General features: G+C 37.6%; 1 protein-coding gene across 15 annotated transcripts in view; it reads right to left on the reverse strand.

Annotated features, from left to right (window-relative positions):
• Macf1 (microtubule actin crosslinking factor 1) overlaps positions 1-16,520 on the reverse strand; it is a 336,255-nt gene that overhangs the window by 92,995 nt on the left and 226,740 nt on the right. For 14 of the 15 annotated variants that reach the window (XM_047537702.1, XM_047537610.1, XM_047537575.1 and 11 more), the window contains 9 exons: positions 15,804-16,322; positions 14,965-15,141; positions 14,579-14,702; positions 13,266-13,474; positions 12,497-12,814; positions 8,462-8,628; positions 6,829-6,985; positions 4,419-4,536; positions 438-500 (listed from right to left, as the gene is read on the reverse strand). In XM_047537702.1, the coding sequence (XP_047393658.1) occupies positions 438-500; positions 4,419-4,536; positions 6,829-6,985; positions 8,462-8,628; positions 12,497-12,814; positions 13,266-13,474; positions 14,579-14,702; positions 14,965-15,141; positions 15,804-16,322 (1,852 nt within the window). The remainder of the gene's footprint in view (positions 1-437; positions 501-4,418; positions 4,537-6,828; positions 6,986-8,461; positions 8,629-12,496; positions 12,815-13,265; positions 13,475-14,578; positions 14,703-14,964; positions 15,142-15,803; positions 16,323-16,520) is intronic. The other variant, XM_047537782.1, reaches the window with a different exon arrangement.

Raw genomic sequence — 16,520 nt, forward strand, 5'->3', positions numbered from 1 at the left:
TTAATTTCTGGTTTACAACAGAAGTGAGGGGAGTAAAAGTAAGAAATCAACCTTACAATACTAGTGGAATTAATGGACTTAGAGAATTCTTCTGCTCCCTCTTCTCCAACTAGTGAGGTCACCCAGCTGGGAGGCTAAACACTATACTAGAGACTACCTCTAGAATAGCTTCTTTATAATTCAAAGATTCACATGTGTTTTCTACAACGTCTTTCCTCATTGGCCTTATCTGATGATCCTGTTTATTTTCTCAGTACACTTTAGTTCTAGGGCTGCCAACCTGTTTAGCTCAGAGCCAGCTGCTCCTCCCCAGGTTTCACCCTCACACCCCTCCTGGCAGCAGTTCCACACATATTGAAACACACACAGATGCAAACATGAACACTGTCCTAACACACCCAACGAAGAGGCAGGCACTGTTGAAATGGCATTCTCACCTTTGCAGGTGTGGTATCCGTTTACACTGCCTACAGAGCTTCCTACAGAGGGCAGTATGGAACCTGAGCAGAAGGACAGGGAGACAAACAGGGCAAGACCAACGTGTTAGGAATACATACAGGCACTGCATTTGTTCTTTGGCATTTGCTTTAAGCTTGGGCATCAGGAAGTTAACACAGCACAAGACGACATACTCGTGGAAGGAGACAAAGCATTTTAGCTGCCAGGCAACAAAGTGTTACTTGAGGTATTTCAGCTCTTAAGTGGTAATGATTCTTAATCCTTTCTAGAGGAAATTCCAATTCTTCTTAAATCTCCAACTAGAATTCTTTGGACTTTTCCCTAATTTTTGTGAGGCAAGTACTGTGAAATTATATTAGGTCTTTAGAATGGTATCTGCCACATTTGGAATGTGGATTTAAAACAAACCCCAAAAGAGTCATCTTTAATATCAATATTTTTCATTATAATAAAAATAAATAACAAGGACAATTAAAAAAAAACTCCATTTAATAAAGATGTGAGTCCCTCTATGTTGGTTTTCATGGAAGATTCCCTGTTTTTTCTTTCATAACTTTTTCTGGCTCCCTTTCCTTATTAGAACATAAAAATTTTAAGTGCTGATAAATCTGGTGCATAAATATTCCCATAAATTCTGCTTTGAGCCTTTGGTTCTATTTCTAATTATCACAATTTCACCTATAGTCTCCCAAAGTTAGTTCCCTATATTTCAGAGGAGCTTCCCAAGTTAAGTAAAAAACCATGAAATTATACAGAAACCTAAGAACAGACATGATATAAGGTTCTAGTGAAAGGAGAGAATAGGGCTGGGGATGTAGTTGGTGGTAAAACATTTGCCTAGCATGCTCAAGGCCCTGGGTTTGATCCCCAGCACTGCAAAATAGAAAAGGGGGTGGGGTCTAAGGACAGAATAAAACTCCTATGTGCACTGTACTGATTATGCAAAAAATCATGTGCAATTTAAAAACTAGTTACGATAATTATGAAACTTTAAAATGTTAATGTATTTTCAAGTAAAAAAATGAATAAAACAGAAAAATTATTTTCTATTGCAACACAATGATGACAAAAGGCAAACTGGACTAGTAATTAGGAGAGAAGGTCCTAACCAAGACTGTCACTAATTCAGTATGTAAGCCTTAATCTACAAAGAGACCTAAGGTTCTTCTCCAGGATAAGAAGATAACACTACCTCTCCTATCAACAATCATGCTGTTATTGGACCGATATCATGAGATAATGCATGTGAAAGCACTTTAAGAAACAAAAGAAAGCTACATGAATGTAAGGAACTGGAGTTGATGAAATTTCTGCTTTAGAAGAGAACTTGGGAGAGAATTCAGGATAGTGATTTTCATTCATTTTCAAAACACCCAGAAGAGGTGCTTTAGGGATTCTGTAAATGTTTGGTTTAAATTTAACATTAAGATAAATTTCCAACTACTTAGGAATGGCAACAAAACATGCATGTTCAATTATGTTGAATGCTACATCTTAAATCTACTATCTATCATCAATTTATGCTCCTTTTTAAGGGCAAAGAAGATCCTGCCACCTCTATGTGAAGTTTTTTTTTTTTTTTTTTTTTTGGGGGGGGGGGGTGCTGGGGATCGAACCCAGAGCCTTGTGCTTACAAGGCAAGCACTCTACCGACTGAGCTATCTCCCCAGCCCTGTGAAGTTTTATTTAAGCTTCTTTTTCAGTATCTTGACTGGAAAGGTTAGAGAGCTTTGCTAGTACTCAACAATATTCAAACCTGTATATGAAATCTTCTGTATAGAACTGTACAAAGAAAAACAGCTACAGTAGATGTGTAATGCATATATAAAGCGAATAAAAGTGAGGTATGTCTACAAAAAGGGTTGAGCAAATTGTGAGAAGGCAGAATTGTTTAACAATGGAATTCTTAACACTCAGGTCATGAAAATGTCAGCTTACAGTTTTTGTCCTCAATGTCAGTTTTAGGTGTTTTCTGTTTAAGAATGTGGGCCCTCATCAAATATCCTTAGTGGTTTAACTTTGAAACAAGAATTTCTTAATACCTCACTTTTAAGTTTTTAATTCAGTTTGATCAAATAGTATTTTAAAACCACATCCCCAATGTGGCACAGTGGTAGAGCATTTGCCTCTCATGTGCAAGGTCCTAAGTTCCATCCCCACTTCTGCCATAAGGGGAAAAAAACCCTCAACAACAACAACAAAATAAAAACGGTATTCTAAGATTGTAAGTGAACTTTTAAAAACATTTGTCACCATTTGTGGTGGCATACACTTTAATCCCAACTATTCAGGAAACTGAGGCAAGAAGATCAACAAGTATGAGGCCAGACAAAGCAACTTAGTTGAGACCCTGTCTCACAGTAAAATTTTTTTTTTAAAAAAGGGCTGAGGATGTAGCTTAGTGGCACAGCAGTCTAGCATGTGTGAGGTACTGGGGTCAATCCTCAAAACTGTGAAAAGGAAAAAAAAAAATTTTGTCATTGGGTTACGGTTGTAGGTCAGTGCTTGCCTAGCATGTACAAAAGGCCCTAGGTTCAAGTCTCAGCATTGGGGGAAAAATAAATAGTCATTATTTGCAATTCCTTATCTCTGTGAATCATATGTTTTGAATACAATACCTAAACAAAATTTAGAAATAGATCAGGTGATGAAACCATCATCCAATAATCCTCCTTTTAAAATTTTTACACTCATTAGTCTCAATATTCTCATTGATAAGATTTCATAATCAATAAATACGTTAGCTTATTAGGGAAATCAATGCTAACAAAATTTATTGAGTTTCTTTCTTTTCTTTCTTTCTTTCTTTCTTTTTTTTTTTTTTTAAAAAAGAACCTAGGATTAAGTGTGTACCTAGCATGTAAGCCCTGGGTTCACTCCTCAGCACCAAAAGTAAAAAACCATGAAGAAGAAAAAAAAAAAAATGATTGGGTGAGGATGTAGCTCAGTGGTAGACTACTTGCCTAGCATGTGCAAGGTTCAATGGCAATATCACGAGGAGAAGAGAAAAAAAAGAAAAAAAGAAACAACTATAGTACTTTAAAGTGTGAAAAATGACTGATCCAAAGCAGGAGTCATCAAACCAGAGCCCACTGGCCAAATCTGGCCCTTTGTCTGTTTTTGTACAAAAAATTTTACTGAAACACAGCACAGCCATTTATATATTGTCTATGGCTGTTGTTATGACAGAATGGCAGAAGGTATGTAATTGTGACAGAAACCAGATAGCCTGCAAATGTGAATATTTACTACCTGGCCCTTTATAAAAAAAAAAAAGTTTATAGACTCCTGATCTGATCACACACAAATAATTTGCTAAACTTAAAGGTTTATGTATTAGAGTATAAGACACCAGTTCTCTGAAATATTGTCACTTCTGGAGAGTTTCAAGAAATCTTTAGAGTACTAAAGAAAAGTAGCCATTCTCATGAGAAAAAATAGACTTTTTCTTAAGCATTTAATTGACTATAGGAGTGCACTATCATAGTCCAGTCATAAAACCTATGAGATTCCAATTGATAACCAGCAAGTGACTATGAATTCTACTTGAAAGACTTGACCGACTCCCAAATACCTAACTTCTCCCTGGATATTACACTTGTACCCATCCAAGGCTAACCCAAGTTTAAAGAGGATGCATAACAATCTCATCCACATGTTTAAAAGAGAAAAAAATACTTGAATGAAAATCCTATTTTAAATCTTCAGTGTTCATTTGGTAGTTTTAAGTAGTCCAACTAGTCCAATTACTTTTTCCATCATAAGAAGAAATTTTGCAAAATGAAAAACTGTTAAATAGCAAAGAGGGAAAGAGATCAGGTTGAGAAGACTGCTATGTGAACCCTCTTTGTTTTCAGATCCACCCTTGATTTTGTCATTAATTAAATAAAAAGTTATCTCCAAAGGCCAAAAGCAAAGAATGATATTCATTCACTGTGTTGTAAAGAACCTGTACTCACCTGTCTTGGCTTGGGAATCAGGTGCTGTGATCTCCATGATGAGATTTTCTAAAGAAGTGCCTTTGCAATTGATTTCTTCCACCAGAGTTCCCTTATTTGCCCAGTCAATGAGGATACCCTGTTTAAAGAACAAAACAGCACAATGTAACATGGAGGGCTCCTCATAAGTAGGGATACCTGTTCTACATATGCTCCCTAAAGACTGGACAAGCATTAAGAAACCATACTCATATATTCAGCCATTTCAGGATCTTGATCTTGTCAGCAAAGGTGTGGAAGAATGATACCCTGGAATTTTTGGGACCTTTTGATTAATTTCATTCAACCAAAAAAAAAAAAAAAATTGTCCTCCCACTCCTGTACTGGGAATTGAACCCAGGGGCACATTACCACTGAGCTACCCCCACCCTCCAGTCTTTTTTTTATTTTGAGACAGGGTTTCACTAAGTTGCCGAGGCTTGCATTGACTTGTGATTCTCCTGTCTTAGCCTCCCAAGTAGCTGGGATTATAGGTATGTGCCACTGTACACAGCTTCACTTATCAATTTATCAAGCATTTACTAAAGGTCAGGTACCATGCCAAACACTGGGAATACAAAACAAGATTGACACAGTTCCCAAAACCAAGAGCTCAGATTATTCATCACATTATAATGTGATAAATGTTAGAACAGAGATACATGAGCAGTCAACTCTTAGAGCACAAGAAGAGACACATCTAACTGCCTGGAGGGAGGAAAGCTTGGAGTTAAGGCAAGATTTATCAGGTGGACAAAAGTGAGCAACATGTATGAAAAGAACAAAGAAGAAGTGATAACTAGAGGGTAAACAAGGAGTTAGATATTGAGATGTACATAAATAGACAAACTCATAGGCAACACTTCGCATTTCTCAAGGGAACTTTTGTTAGGTTTGAGACAGAGCTTGTGCTACCATAGAAAGTCATTAGGAAACAAGAGCATCTGCTCTAAGACAAAAGTACCAGATCACGCTAAATTCCTGAGATGTGATGGCTTGCTATAGCAGTATGAGTGTAATCCTTTCAAAGTGGGTACCCCATTCTGGCCTTTAACCCCTTGCTCTGCAATGAAGAGCCCTGATTATTGAATCAGTTTGCTTTTGACTCTAAGCTACAGAGTAGCAGCAGAGAGAGACACAGAACCATCAACATCTAGTAGGCTCATGTGGTCTAACTCCAAACTGACCTGTGGCCACTGCTTTTCAAACCTTTTATTACTCACTTGTTTTCTAAGGGCCACAGTCCCAAAACTACACATTTGTAAGCAGGATATTTGAAGTTTTTGAGGGAAATACAGTGATATCTATTGGATACTATGTGAACAACTACTTAGTTGTTTGGATCTAAATACTTAGCATGTGGAAATACTAGGTTGTTTGGGAATTTTGTTGTTTTGGTTTTCTTTGGGAGGAGACCTATATGTACCATGAAAAGTTTCTTAAAACACTGAGGGCACTGTGGACCAAGAAAGTCGGGAAACCTCTTTCCTAGGGAACTCCAACAGCAAATGCTCCTTTTGTGAGAGTAATCAAACTCTTCTTTCATTTGTTCAAGATAAAGTCTGCTTTATTAAGAACATATGAATGAATGTATGAGAATTAGAGGTAAATTTGGCTTATTACAACAAAAAGAAGAGCTATTTCAGAGGTAAAAGTAGAGACTGGTTGACTATGAATCAAAGATGGTATAAAAGAGATCCTTGGGCTAGGGATGTAGTTCAATGGTAGAGTACTTGCCTAGACAAGCAGAATGTCCTGGGTTCATTCCCAGCACCAGCAAAACCAGAAAAAAAGAGGGGAGGTTGTTCTGTAGGGGACAGGATAAAAACTGGTCCTACTCTCAAGGGCATCATTCACCCACTTGATTCTAACGTTTCCTTTATTATTGGACTGAACTTTGACCAATTCTGTTTTTTTTTTTTTTTTTTTGTACTGAGAATTGAACCCAGGGGCACTCCACCACTGAACTACATCCCCTGTCCTTTCTAAAGGACCAAAATTGCTAAATTGCTGAGGTTGGCCTAGAACTTGAGATACTCCTGCTTCAACTTCCTGAGTTGCTGGGATTATAGGCATGCATCACCATGTCTGGTATTGACAAATTTTTTTTATGATGTCTTTTTTACAACCCACCACAGCATAACCAAGAAAGAGCTGAAACTGTATATACTTTATTCCCAGTGATTTTTTTTTTTTTTTTTTTTTAAATAAGAGATGTTATGGTGCTTAGTGCAGGATTGGGGTAGATGTGAGAATCATGTGAGGACAATGAGGAATTTCTATTCTGATGTATATGGATAACTTGGATTTCTCATATGGACTTCCCTCATAGCTAGAGATCAGTTCATACAAGCTTCCAAACTACTGTCTAGTGGGATTCCTGGAGACATACCTTCAGGTGTTCAATTAGCTTTTCCAGCTCTTTAGCACTCATGAAGGTCTCGGCAGATGGAATACTCCCTTCAGTTTCTTTCAGCCATTTTTGGAAGGTCCTAATCAGTTTTCGGAACTCATCCAGCTGCTCCTGGCAAGATGATGCATCTTTCTCTCTGTTAACAAAGACATTTTGTTACTTGCCAGACACAGCTTTGTAAAATCAACTTGAACTTAAAACTAGGTTCATTCTGGGACTATACGCATCAGTTACCTAACAGGCCCCTTTCTTCCCATAATCTGTTCCATAGTAAGTTTGGCTGAACAACCACATGTGATGTAGGAGAGCACCAAACGATGCAATTTGTTGCCCTTGTTTGAATACTTCTGGGGAAAAAAGTCTTCAATCTTACTCTGTTGAAGTAAAAGTGAAAAAAACTATAGCAAGCCTGCTATTTAGGTACTATGATGCAATGAAAAGAATGTAGGCCTTGAATCTCAATTCCAGCTCTGCTGTATTTTAGGTATTTGACTCTTTCAAGGCCTAGCTCAAACACTGAATCTGAGGCACAGATACGTTGGGTGATTCGCCCTAGGTAAGTACATTATGAAAAAAATACATCAAGGAGAAGGTTTTGGAAATGGCCACAGTCACCAGCCAGATATAAACCCAGAATCTTGGTTCCTCACAGAGTGGGAAGGCCATCAGCAAGGAAGAAGAAAAACAAAATTTTCTTGGACTTTAGTCTTCAAACCCTTCACTAAATAACTTGTTGCTTAGTGTTGGGTTGGAGCAACTGTATACCTCTAGTCACTAAGGCAGTCACTAAATCAAGATTCTATTTATGGCTAAACCAAGATAAGAAGTCTTGTTCATGGTTGGACATGGTGGTGCACACCTATAATCCCAGCAGCTCAGGAGGCTAAGGTAGGAGGATTGCAAATTCAAAGTCAGACTCAGAAATTTACTGAGGCCCTAAGCAGCTTAGTGATACCCTGTCTCAAAATAAAATATAAAAAGGGCTGAGAATGTGGCTGAGCGGTTAAGTGCCTCTGGGTTCAATCCCTGATACAAAAAAAAAAAAAAAAAAAAAAGAAAAGAAAAAAAGTCTTGTTCATGCTCTTAAACCCATGTGCTTTCTAATGGGGAATCTGGTTTTTCAACAGTGAGCTAAAATCGGCCAGCCTTCATCAAATAATGCCTTATTTGCCTTAAAAGAATAACCTGGACACTACTCCAGAGAAGCACACTAATGTGGTTCTGTTCAAGCATGGAAGTACAAATTTAGCTCCTAATTATAGTCTACTAAATTTTTCTCTTTATTTCAAATTCTGCCATACTCCTAATTATGCCCTGAATTTGTTCTATTTGGTCCAGGGACCTGGGATTTTTGTCACATAGAGCAGGAACTGATCCTGTTACTGAAAAGGAATTCATTAGTAATAGAAAGACACTAAGAATCAAGTGAAGTGTGTAACTTTGACTAAAAAAAGGGCACTTTTTGACCAATGCTCAGTGGCAGAGTTCTGGATGCCATCTTTTCTGGTAAAGGAGGAGGGAACAGAAAATCATTTCACCACACAGCAAGAAAAATAGAAAAAAACAAAAACAAAAACAAAACTCCCTAACACTGACACAGGTAAAAACTCACCTTTCTTGAACTGTCTTCTGTAGCTCTGCAAAGTTCTTTTTGAGGTTCTGTAGCCTACCCTGGTATTGGGACAGGTCCAGTGCAAAGCCACAAGAGCCCAGAGCAGTGATCAAGTGTTCAAGAGTATCCAGGTTCTCCTGTTGGTCTGCCATTTCCAAAGTGAGCTCCTGTCCAGCAAATAAGAAAAATGTATTCAGTCCTCTAACCCTGGTAAATAAATATGCTCAAAAGATGAACAATAGCTAGAAATCTAGGGAAAATTCATCCTACTCTGTAAAAAAAGAGAGGGCAAGAAAAGAGGCATGCTTGTTAAGCCAACTGGTAGATCAAAATATTAACCTCTCCAATCCAACAGAGAGTGGCTAGGAATTACAAAGAACTCTGTCTCCTTTAAATAAATGTTTGAAGGCTTGGGAGGAAGCATGACAGAGTAAAAATAATTAAGGTTTTAGGAGTCAAAAAGATCTGAAATTCAATCATGGCTATGCCACTTACTCATTTATTATCTTAAGCCACCAAATTTCTCTAGGCTTTCACAGTGTCTTCTATAACATGGAGCAAATGTAGTATTTCTACTAATATTTAACACTTTATTTTTAGATGTTAGTTAATGCAATTAGTGGAAATCAACTTGTGGCAAAGAACTAAAAAAGGAGAGGTGAAACTGTATTTACAGATTATATGAAAGTATATTTCTAAAACCAAGGAAAATCAGTTATATGACTAAGTCAAATAAGTAATTCAATAAAGCCACAAAATATAAAATCAATAAAAATGAATAAAAATTTCACTTACAATATAAAAAAGGTTCAATCTTAGTAATCAAGTAACAAGAACATACAAAACCTAAATACTAAAGCATTCCAGAAAGACACTAAAGCAGATACAAAAGACATCCATAAAGATGTGTGTATGAGTGTGCATATGAATGTATATTTACTGCAACTTAAATAAAATATCAATAGGCTTTTTTCTATGGAAATAATAAAGCTTATTCTAAAGTTCATATAGAAAAATAAATTTGTAATTTAGCTATGAAAAATTCTGGCTATGTGTGGTGGTGCACACCCTATAATCCCAGCAACTTGGAAGGCTGAGGCAGGAGGATCTCAAGATTAAAGCAAGTCTCATCAACTTAGTGAGACCCTGTCTCAAAATAAAAAATGAAAAGGGCAGAGGATGTAGCTCAGTGGTAAAGTGCCCTGGGTTCAATCCATAATACCAAAAAAAAAAAAAAAAAAAAAAAAAGAGGACAACTAGCCCTACCAGATACTAAAATATAAAATAAAGCCCTGTATTTAAAAGAAGTATGCTATGGCACCTGAACAAACATACCAGTCAAACAGAAGAAAATCCAGAAGATGACTCAAATACATATGGAAATTCAGTATATGATAAAATGGCTTCTCAATTCTAGGGAAAAGTCAGACTTTTCAGTAAATAGTAGTAGGAATAACTAGATAGATCTTTGGGAAAAGATAAACTTTTTTTTTTTAATATTTTTTTTTAGTTGTCAATGGACCTTTATTTATATTTATTTATTAATTATATTTATTTATATGTGTTATTTATTTATATGTGGTGCTAAGAATTGAACCCAGTGCCTCACACATGCTAGGCTAGCACTCTGCCACTGAGCCACAACCCCAGCCCAGGAAAAGATAAATTTGATTCATACTTCAGAATTAATTGTGAAAATATTCAAATATAAAAAAAGGACTAAAATACTAGGTAGAAAAATAACAAAAGGTATGAACTAACAGTTCACAAATAAATGACACCTAAATGTATAAAAATATACTCAGCTTCACTCATAAGAGAAACAAAAATTAAAACCACATTTAGATGCCATATTGTACCTATCAGACTGGCAGAATTTCAAGAGCTGGATAAGACATTTGTTGGTGAGACTGTAGGGGAAGCAGTACTCATACACTGCTAGTGTGGAACTGCACAAATGACACAATCCCAAGGGAAAGGATTTTGGCTATCTCTAACAAAATGACACATGCATTTACTTTTTGATGCAACAATTCCACTTCAGAAATCTACTCTGAAAATACACTTTCAATGATGTGGTGGTGGTGGTGGTGGTGGTGCGGGGGGAATTATATAACAGCATAGTTTTGGAAACAACTACTGGAATGTCCACTTGCAATTCTCTTTGACTAAACTATGATTCATCTACACAATGTATGGTTTAAAAAAGAATGAAGATTTCTATGAAATGATATTTAATGATTTCTAGGAAATATTAAGTAAAAACACAAAGTACAAAAGATTATATAACATGACCTTCTTCTTTGTAATGAAGACTGGAAAATAAGAAAGTGTGTGCATTCATTTTGAAAAAAAGAAACAGAAAAAAAAATAAACCTATAATCCTATGGGAGTGGATGAAAATGAGATGGAAAAGACAGGAAAGAGAATGTTTTTAAGCTATGTTAACATTTTGCATATTTAAAAAAATTTAATGAAGATAAAAAATTAGATTTCTAAAGCTGAATGCAAACAGCAATTATCTGGATATGAAATTATAGGAAAAAACAAGTAATTTGGTAACTTTTGAACATATAGTTAATGATCTATTTCTTATTTTTGGCACAGGGGATTAAACTCTAGGGTGCCTTACCACTGAGCCACATCCCCAGCCCTTTTTAGTTTTCATTTTGAGACAGGATCTCACTAAGTTGCTTGGGGCCTTGGTAAATTTCTGAGGTTGGCTTTGAATTTGTGATCTTCCTGCCTCAGCCTCCCATATCACTGGGGTTCCAGGTATACAACACTGCACCTAGCAGTAGTTTATACTTTAAAGACAAAAACAAATTTTTCTATTTTATTTAATATGTCTTTTGTTGGTAGAAATACTTGTAAATTTAAAAAAAATTTTTTTTAATACTATGGATTGAACCCAGGGCACTTTTTTACTGAGCTACATTCCAAGTTCTTTTAATTCTTTATTTTAAGACAGGGTCTCCTTAAGTTGCTCAGGGCCTTGCTAAATACTGTTCCCCAACCAAAGCTGGACTTCTTGGAGAAAATAGCTGATTATAGGTATGGGACAAGGAAATTAAAAGGTGAGCCTTTATGGTATTATTTTGTGAGAACCTAAGAAAGCACTGGTATGCAGACAAGCGTGTGTCAAAAGACACAGGAGACAACTTAAACCAGGTTCCCATTAGCCAAATTTTGGGAAACCTGCGTGTCAAAATGAATACAGGAACTCAAAATGACACTGTTTCTTGGGTAAAACAATTATCACTTGGTGAATCTAGGTGAGGAATATGCTGGTATTTACTGGACCATTCCTTCTACTTATCTATAAGCATGAAATTATTCAAAATAAAACACCAAAATTTAGGAAACAAAATAAAACAACGAGATCTTATTTTGAAATGGGAAAAAAAAAAAAAAAAGAAAGTTGGATAAACTCAAGGCAGTGATACGGGGATGTTGAAGCCCTACAGGTGGGAAGCATGGGCTGGTATAGCCATTCTGGAGCTCAAATTGGTCTTTGCTTAGTCAGATTGAGTGTATGCATATACTATGACCCAACAATTCTACTCTTGGGTATTTACTTGTGGTAGCAGCTAATATTTTTCACCAAATATTTCTAGCAACACCCCTTTAGGTACATGGTATAGCATTTCCCAATTCCCTTCCAAGTTGGGGGTAGGCATATGAAATTTGCTTTATAAAATGGAAATGGCTATGCTAAGCCCTGTTCCCACTGCAGTAGTAATCATGAAAACTTATTAGGTCAGAGTGAAGTCTCTAACAACCTACATCCTTAAGTTGTTAGGATAAGTTGAACACTCCTGCTAAACTATGCTGAACATGTAATATGAATGAAAAATAAGTCGAGGCAGTGCTTTTTAAAACTGGACAAATAACATCAAGTTTAAGGGATGGCTGTAATAATTCTCTAACATAATGCAGGTAAATAATGCAGTACACTGTCCAACAGTATGTGCTTAGTTCACTCCTTGCCCTTCTCTCCCCTTTATTTTGTCAACATGGCAGATATATCCTCACCTGGATCTGCTGGGAGAAATGTGCAATATCTTGATCTGGTTGATTCCCAGAGGCCAGCATCCGACTTTTGTTTTCCATGAACTGTTGCAGTTTGTTGGAGAGTTGTTCGAACATCTCTGCTTGGGGCAGTAGCTTCTTTAGGGTGCTCTCCTTTTCCTGCTGCTGAAGCTGGAGCTGCTCAAAGTGCTGGCTTGCCTCTGCCAGTTTGCCCTGTAGCACTGCTGCTGTGGTGCTATCTGCTGTTTCCGTGAATTGGGTCACCATCTCACGGGTGGCCTCCAAGCTGCTCTTTTGTCGAGCAATGTCCTGCTTCAATTTCTGTCATCAAGAAAAAGCCTGTTTGGCTTACTTATTCTAGGATACTTGATCCACTGATTAATAACCTTCAAATAACTCCATGCTCACTTCCTTAAAGGCAAAGGAAGACAGCAACTGAACCTATGAATGCTACTCCTCTTATTCCCTATAGTTCTCTACCCATTCCTTTTCATCAGGCTCAACAGTGGTTTTGAAACTGAGGAGAAATACCTGGCTTTTGTTTTTAGGTCTGAGGATCAAACTTAGGATTCATACATGCTAATAAGCATTCACTTTACCCCTGACCTACACCCCCCGTCCTAGTAGCAGAAATATCTTTACGTGGATTAGTCATCATCTCTAAATCTTATTAGATTTACGGATGTGACTTTTTTTTCCCCTGCTGCTTTTTCCGTGTTGTAATTATGGAACATGGCAAACACTGTAATAATACTTGGGACATGGGTCTTACCATATTATTGGCCAGGGCTTCTTGGATGACTCCTGATGACAGTGATGACACCTGCTCCCCTTCGAGGTTCTGTTCAACTTTCCTGATGGACTGCAACAGGCTCTCCAGGCTTTCCTGGACACTCTGAGACTGGGCAATTGCCTTTTGCAGCAAAGCAGAGCGCTCAGCCAGGCTACAGAATAGGCTTTGGAAGTGGCTGAGTATGGCATCTAGAAAACCAAGGCCATTAGAGGAAAGAGTGGATATTCTTTTTGTATAGTGCTTTTAAAATAATGTATTTAAATTGTACATATTTATGACAATAATAATCGACATTAAGACAAATGAAGGGCTTAATGCCAAGGTGCATTACTATTGATGCCAAATTGGATAAGCATTAGTTATTTAGTACTAAGAACCAGAAATTGTAATAAACACTGAGGACTAAAAAGAACATAAGTCTGTCTCCACAAACTGAAGACTCTAAAACAGCACGGGTAGAGGAAGGAACATTACAACTAAGTAAAAATAAAGTAATAAAGGCTATGGCACAAGGAGTATGTCTTAGAAGCCCAGAAGGAACAAATATTACTTCTCATTTTTTAATTTCTTTCAAGGAATGGGGGTGATGGTTAGGAGTTTTAAAGGAAGTAATCTCTTAAGGTACCCCCCCTTAAGACAATTAAATGCAACACACACACACACACATACATATACATATTTATGGTATACTATATATATTTAGTAAAAACTACATAGATGTATTTATTTATGGTGTACAAATGATGTTTTTAAGATACACACAAATTACAGAATGGCTAAATCAAGTTATTTAACATATACTTTACCTCATCTATTTTTTTTGTGGTGAAAACAAAATCAACTCTCTTAGCAATTTTCAGTTACATAATATATTGTTACTAATTATAGTCACCATGCTGTACCCTTGTCTGCTTCTTGAAAGATATGCAAGACTTCATCAGGCATGGTAATCATGATGAAAAAAATGTTAGCAGCTAAGCAACAGGAAAAACTTCAGGGGTAAAGTAATGCAGAAATGATCAGGTTGCTTGAGAAATAAAAGGAACAGGGTGTGGCTAGAACGTAGATGCCTGGGTAAAAGCATGAGGCCAGATTGTAAAGGTCTTTTCAATAGTGCAAGAATAAAGTGCATTGGGTGATGGGCTATTGGATGAATTTAAGTCTGCTTGTGTCTATATCCTCAGCCCCTAGCCTAGCGCTTCAGATACTTGTATGATATCATGTGCTATATGCTGTTAAACAGAGGTTTATACTAGAATTAAGGAAGCACTATTGCTGTTGCTGCTTCATACCTGTAGTTTCTTGAACATGCTTAGGATCCAGGGCTGGCTCCCCTTCAATTTCCATGAGATCATGAGCTACTTTTTGGAGCTTTTCTACAGGTACTTGGTGCTCAGCCAGTTCTTCCTGCAGCTGCTGCTTATCCATGAAAAAAGACAAAAGAACATCTAGGTGAGTAACCAAATTTGGTTCTAGGAATCTGGAACATTAAGGAGCATTATAGGATAATTCTCAGTTAATCCATAATCAATAAATAATAGAATAAAGTGTTTAGAACTTATATCTAGTCCAAGATATCCCAACTACTGCCTTTAATCTGTGCAAGTACTTGCTTTGGGGGGCACTTTAAGTCATTCAACAGAAGGCCTTGACACCATTCAGTTGGGTCCAGGCTTACCTTTGTTGTTGTGAGCTGCTGTTGCAGGATTCCAGGGTCAGAGGCAACAGTATCCGAGAGCAGCTTCTCCACATTGGCCTCACATGTCTGCAGCCAGGTTTTCAGGCTGTCAGCACTGCTCTGGAATTGCTGATACTGGCCTAGCAACATGTTGAGGTAAGAGCCCAAACGTGTACACTGTGCCAGAGAAAGAAAGAAAAGCAAAGCTGTAAGGTAGCTATAGAATAGCTCCCTGGGCCTAATTCACTGTAACTTCACAGGTAATTTGTTCCAGTTACTCTAGATAGCTGGGTAGCAATCATCTATGAGTGGGGTCCTCATTGTTTGCTTCATATTATTCACCTCATCCTTATTACATACCCAGGAAGACTTAATAAATTCAATGAAATGCCACCAAAGAAATAAACATTAGGTTGCGAGAACTGATAGATATAAAAGAAAGCATAAGACAGGTAAGAAGTGACTAGATTCTAAACTTTAGGAGGAAGAGGGAGTTCTTTGGATAGAAAAGATCAGGACACACTCTCATCCTCTGTCCAGGAATAAAGATGGTTTATGTTTCCCTGAACTATGTCTCTTGGGGGCCGGGCCCAAGATGCTGATCAGGATACAGAAAGGTGAGTACTTCTACCTTCGCCACTGATGAGACATATTCCCAACACTGCCAGTGTCAGGCTTAGCCCACAGGCCTATATATTCTACATTTTTTTGCATAGTTTGTGAAAAACCTCAGTCTGTGGTTTACATGTTGCTTGCCCACTGTACTTTGGGGTTCTTACTCTGAGTCCTAGAAACCACTGTGATTTTTTTCCCCAAAGGCTGCCAGACTCTCCCCTTACCTTTGAGTGGAGAATAGTGTATCTTTCTGTGGCATCCTTTAGCTTCTCTTTCACTAGGTTTCTAGTTGTTGATGGTTCTTTGCCTTCCTCAAAGCTGTTTTCTGTGTCCAAGACTTTCTGTCCTGAGATAGTTACAAATCTCAAGTCTCCTTTGTGGGAAATGACATCCTCTGAGAAGCTTCCCTGCCTCTTTAGCAAGGAGGGCAGGACTTCAGGGCTGTTGTTTCCCTTATGCATGTTCTCCAGTTCTTTCTCAGAACGTTCTAACCAGTTTTCAAACTCTGTGTGGTCCTGCAGGAATTTCTGCAGTTCATCCCGGAGAGTCTGTACTTGCTTCAGTTCCGCCTCTGACTGGGCCAGGGAAGCTACGTATTGCTCCTTAAGATCTCCTAACTTCTTTTGCAGTATCTGTTGTTCCTCCGGTGTGAGATTGTGGCCCTGCTGGTCCAGGAAGGCCTGAGCTGACTGGGTGGCCAGAATGAAATTTTGCTGCTGAGACAGCAATTCTTGGTGATGGGCCTGGTGAATAACCACCCAAAATAAAGAAAAATCAGTAGGGAAACCCAAATGATTTGGTTATGCTTATAACCAGAGGTGGTGAGAAGTCTCTACCTCTACCTCAATAGGTGACTGTAGGTGGACAATACCCATATTAAAGATGAGATATGTGACTACCCAAAGATGTTATGTGTCCTGACTAAAGTCATGCAGACAGTT

This window comes from Sciurus carolinensis, chromosome 1, assembly GCF_902686445.1.
Source record: "Sciurus carolinensis chromosome 1, mSciCar1.2, whole genome shotgun sequence".
In the NCBI taxonomy this organism is placed as follows: Eukaryota; Metazoa; Chordata; class Mammalia; order Rodentia; family Sciuridae; genus Sciurus; species Sciurus carolinensis.